Source organism: Helianthus annuus, chromosome 9, assembly GCF_002127325.2.
Source record: "Helianthus annuus cultivar XRQ/B chromosome 9, HanXRQr2.0-SUNRISE, whole genome shotgun sequence".
NCBI lineage: Eukaryota > Viridiplantae > Streptophyta > Magnoliopsida > Asterales > Asteraceae > Helianthus > Helianthus annuus.
The window spans coordinates 76,053,597-76,058,933 of record NC_035441.2 but is presented as its reverse complement, the minus strand read 5'-3'; the positions used below and the strand labels follow the sequence as shown (position 1 = coordinate 76,058,933).

The 5,337-nt window shown below is 34.9% G+C and overlaps 1 protein-coding gene across 1 annotated transcript; it reads right to left on the bottom strand.

The window, feature by feature from the left end:
- Positions 1-2,753: 2,753 nt before the first annotated feature.
- On the bottom strand, positions 2,754-3,869 carry LOC110875917. The gene has a single exon (XM_022124109.1). It carries the CDS (start codon positions 3,867-3,869, stop codon positions 2,754-2,756), a length of 1,116 nt encoding a protein of 371 aa, XP_021979801.1.
- Between the last annotated feature and the right edge of the window lie 1,468 nt (positions 3,870-5,337).

Genomic DNA, 5,337 nt, shown 5'->3' with positions numbered 1-5,337 from the left:
TCTCAAAGCTAATAAACACTAAATCTAACTATATTATGTGTTGATATGTGTAGATTAGTGTAGTTAGTTTGTATGATCATGTTGTGTATGTTGATTTTGTTAATATTAGTGAGTTAAAGTTTATGTTTATGATGATCTTGTGGGTATATTCTTGTAGTATTCAAGATTAGTGTTCATCTTACCATGATGAACATAAATATATGATTTAAACATGGATATGTTTAAATCTTGAAAGATCATCATCCTCACTTTCATGAACTAATTACATAATTTTTAGATTACATAAAGAAATGAGTGTTTAAATGGGTTTAACACTAAATTTTGGAAGTTTATTAAGCTTTGTTCTTACAAGTGAAGTTTAATAACTTGATTTTTATGAAATATCACCATAAAAGGTCTAGTAATCAAAGGGCTTAAAGTGGGAAAACTTGATTTGAACTTATGACAAAAATGATGTCTTTAAAAGTCTAGTGAAAATGTGAAGATTATTTGTTATAAACAAGTGGTTAAAAAAATACACTTATAAAGTTCATGGAAATGAGGGTTAAAATGTATGATAACATGCATGTAAAGTTGGGATAATGAAACTTGATTTGGAAATTGATTATGATTATGGGTTTAAACATGGTTTAAACGCGTTTTTAGAACGTGGGAAACGTCATAGTTTTAGGGGAAACTATAGCGAATTTTCTAAAAATCTAACCGCGATTAAAGAGGGGATTATTTAATCATGTGAATCACTAAAATAAAATATTTTAATGATTACATAAATTTTTGGCTGTCCGGATATATTCAGAACGTAAGTTATGGGCGAAAATGCAAACTTATGCACTTTTTGACGCTTTTAGTCCCTATTGATCAAATAAGTTTATTTTTGCGCATTAAACACCTCGAAGCCTATTTCTAAGCTATGTAAAGGATATTTAGGGCATGTTTAACTTATGATCAAGTTCCGGAATGTGCGATACTATGTGAATCAGCAGACTTTCACAGTTTGACGCAAATAGTCCCTGAGTGTGAATAAACTTGTTTTTCACACCAAAGCTTTCAAAACTTATTTCTAAGTTATATAAAAGTTATTTAAGGTATGTTAAGCCTATGTCACTGTTCCGGAGTGTTTGCCGCATTAAACTGATTACGTTTACGCATCAGTTCGCGTTTAACTTTCCAGAAAGAGATTTAAAGCTTCAAAAAGAGCTAGAATCAAAATGTGAAATTGTAAAACCACAATAAACAAATTTTTGAGACCAAAACACATTGTTTCTTTGATAAAAGATAGTGTCCTACATTGTGTGTGTTTACGGAGCACAAGTGTCACAGTCTCCCCTACTTCAGGAAATTTCATCCCGAAATTTATTCGAAGGAGACCGTAGAGTGGAATTGAAACAACTAATGGATAAGCAGATTGCTAGATCCCAAAGATGCAGAGCATCATTTGGAAGGGAATTCAAAATGTGATTTGGGGTATTTAAAGTATCTCAAGGTATTCAACCCTTTTGAAAATTGTGATAGTCGACTAGTGTTCAAAAATCTTCTAAGTATGGCACTATGTTATACTAAGCTCCTAGTGTAATTCCTAGGAAACAAAAGGGGTGTACATTCAAGCCCTACACGTACACGGTTTCTAACGTCCCACGAGGTACATCCAATGCACCATGAGCATCTCATGCATAGGAGACGGGTCAACATACCTATGGCATCAAAATAGTCACCTTTAACACCATAATATACTCCCGGTCGGCTCGATTTGAGTTAATGAATGTACTCGCTGTCGTCTATCGGAAAAAAACACTCAAATAACAAACAAACACGTAATAACATAATGGTCCAAGATAACATAAAATCACCAAGTGATCTTAGTAACGTTCTGAAGAATAACACAATAAGAACACTTATATATAGGAAGTACCATCGTCGTATCCACCGTGTTCTTATCGCATCATACTCCTCCTGTTACCTTAATCACTCTAGATTTTATGCCACCATACTTAACAAAGCTTACAATGATTCTCATGTGTCGAAACTCATAATTAAGTGTGCACCCATAATTACTCGTTTCGTCGCATGGTCCACATAGTTCCTCTTGTTAAGCGAGGGTAAACAAATAATAATGTCGAACTATCGTCTAAATCAAATAAACATTGTCATAACATAACATCTGTCAAATCGAATTGCATTTCATACTAGCAATAATAGTACTACTTATTTTGCATACAACAAATTGGGAGTAGGTATTTCATTCTAGTATGAATATTTATATATGTTTCATATTAACCAAACAGGTAGAATGCAACATATATTAACTATACATTATCACCATAATGTAAGCATATCAAGAAAATGTTCTCAAATCATGTGCTAGGTATGCTAAGTTAACAAACTAAGTACGTTAAATCAACATACGAAGCAAATTAAATTTATAATCATGTGCTATACATATTAGATAAACAAATCATGTATTTAATGCTATGATCATAAAACAGTATTAACTTGTATTGATCGTGTTACCAAGTTTTACGAATGCACCAGAATGCAATCACTTTATACTAAATTATAAGATTTAGTTCCTAAAGAATGGAAATCCTCAAAATTAGCATGAAATTTGAAATCACACATAGTGCAATCATATTAGAGTTTGAAATTGAAAATTGAATAACAGAGATAAAGATAAACTTCTTGAAATTTATATTGTCACTACAAACATAGTTAAAATATGTACATTGATCTTGAAAATAAACAGGAAATTTAGAGGTTCAAATGATCATAAGCGCTTGATCATTAGCTTGAGCCTCGTTGATGTTGAATACTCGTCCATTAGCATTGGCAAGCTTGGGGCAGTTTCGCTTGAAATGATTTAAGTCACCACAATTGAAACATGCTCTTGGGCATGTCCGAGTAGGGGCTGCTCGGTTCTGGATACGACAGGTCATAGCTAGATGTCCAAATAAACCACAAATTGTACACTGGCCACAAGGGGAATTTGACGCATGATGATAATTGCAAAGATTGCACCGAGGTTGCTTCCCATGATAAAATCCCTTAAAGGGTACTGAGTTCAGTGGAGCAGGTGCAGGAATTGCAAAATTCTTTGAAGCCTTGCACTTCCTAGAACTTTTAGAAGATTCGGCCTTTGGTCTTCTCGAATTCTCGTTAACAGATTCGGTGTCTTGTTTCTTGTCTCCATGTCGAAATAACTTACCTTTTCTAACCTGAGAGTCAGTCAAGATAGCAGCTAATTCCTTAGCCTCCCTAAGCGTTGCAGGTTGGCTGCCAGTGACAATGTCTTGGACAGAGTCAGGTAAACCGTCGATGTCTTTCTCAATGGCTCGATCCAAAGGTGTGACCATAGTGGGGCAAAGTAGGCTTAACTGTTCAAATCGGTCAGTGTAGGCACGATTTTCCCCACTATCATGTTTTAAATAATAGAACCCATTTTCAAGTGACCTTATTTCGCTTCGTGGGCAGAATTCCTTCTTCATAAGATCCTTAAATTCTTCCCACGTCAGTTCCATTGCTACCTCGGCACCTCGGTCCCTCATAATACCATTCCACCAAGTGAGTGCTCTCCTTTGAAAGACACTCGAAGCGAAATCTACCTTTCGCTCATTGGGACACTGAACATGGCGGAATGTGCTTTCTATACTTTCGAACCATTGTAAGAGTGCGGTTGCTCCTTCAGACCCAGAAAATTTAAGCGGTTTGGCTGAATTGAAGGTCTTGAAATTACACTGGGCGTTGTTGTTGTTATTGTTGTTGTATATCTGATGAATCTGGGTTACTACGCTTGGAAGCACTGCAGCCATTTGCTGAGCGACAAGGGCTGCGACTTGTTCATTGCTTTGAGATTGTGTATCTCGTCGAGGAGGCATTTTGAAAATACAGCTATAGAGAAAACCAAAAGTTAGATTTATCCAATTGTTATGAGTTTGTAACATTATTGTTTTGAAATAAGAGTTGTTTTGAAAATAAACTTTTGTAATATTTTTGGATGAGAGAATACAAATCGGGTTAATGGTTTGTATCATAAATTCTTTGCCAGTTAAAAATGTATTACTTTTAAGACAAAAATGTTTTTAAATTAAAATTTTAAAATAAAGAAACTTATTGAAATTTTGAAAATTCTCATCCAAATGGTAAAAATTTGAAATTTTAAAAGACAAAGGTAGTATTTTGAAAATAAAATAAGATCTCGTAGAGTCGTGAAATGAAATGAGATTCATTTCAACTGTATCGAACCAAACATATCACCGAAGGTAATATGATGAAATGGTATTGGGAAAGGAAGGATGCTTCGATTGTCATGAAGAGCAAACACATTACCGAGGGTAACATGAATGAGTAGGGTTACAAAGTTTGTTTAAAAATCATTTGGTAGGGTCAAGATGGATAGGTCTTTATAATACTTCATGAAGACATGCTTTAGCCTATAAGTGGACACTCACCCTAAGAATTCCCAGATAAGAGTGACTGGTCCGATAATGCGGATTTGTACGAACACTCTAGCCTTAGACAGAAAACTCGGGGTACAGGCATCCACCCTTCCAGATTGCATGTGTTCACATTATTAAAACCCAAGATTTCGATCAAAAACGTTTGAGAAAAGCATTTGAGAAATCTTTTGATACAAATCTTTTGAGATAAAACATGTTGGCGAAATATTTTGACAAAAACGTTTGAGAAAACATTTTGAAAAATATTTTAATGAAAACGTTTTGAGAAAAAATATTTTGAGGAATACCTTAAGGCATAAAGCCTAAGGGTTTTTGGATAAATCATCTAAGGTTAGGTGATTCGTAAATCATAGAGTAGTTGTGGCACGAATAAGGTTGAGGATTAGGAAAGAAGTCCTAAGTCTACTCATGTTTGGGTCCTAGGAAGGTTATAGACTAGGTTTAAGGCATGCTAATAACCTAATTCCCTATAACCAGTGCTCTGATACCAATCTGTAACACCCCAATCGCGTAATATAACAACACGCGGCGGAAATATCGGGGAGTCACGTTACAAATTGCTCACAACTACTGGTACTAAATTGTTTCAATATCATTAACATTGTTTTTTTTGGGTAAAGGTTTCACCCTGGTAAATTTTTATATCACAACAAAACCAATAAAGAACAAGTGGTAGACAGAAACGACTACCAATTCAAATCCCCGACATGCCGGGGAAATGTACAACCAAGAAAGAAAACATCTAACACACGAACCACAACTAAACACCAAACAAATCAGACTAGCATCCTAGACGAACACTAATTTGATCTGAGCATTAACCCAACCATATTAGCCTAGTTGATCGTAAATTACTAGCCCTTTCGGCAGCTTCCAATCTTCAAGG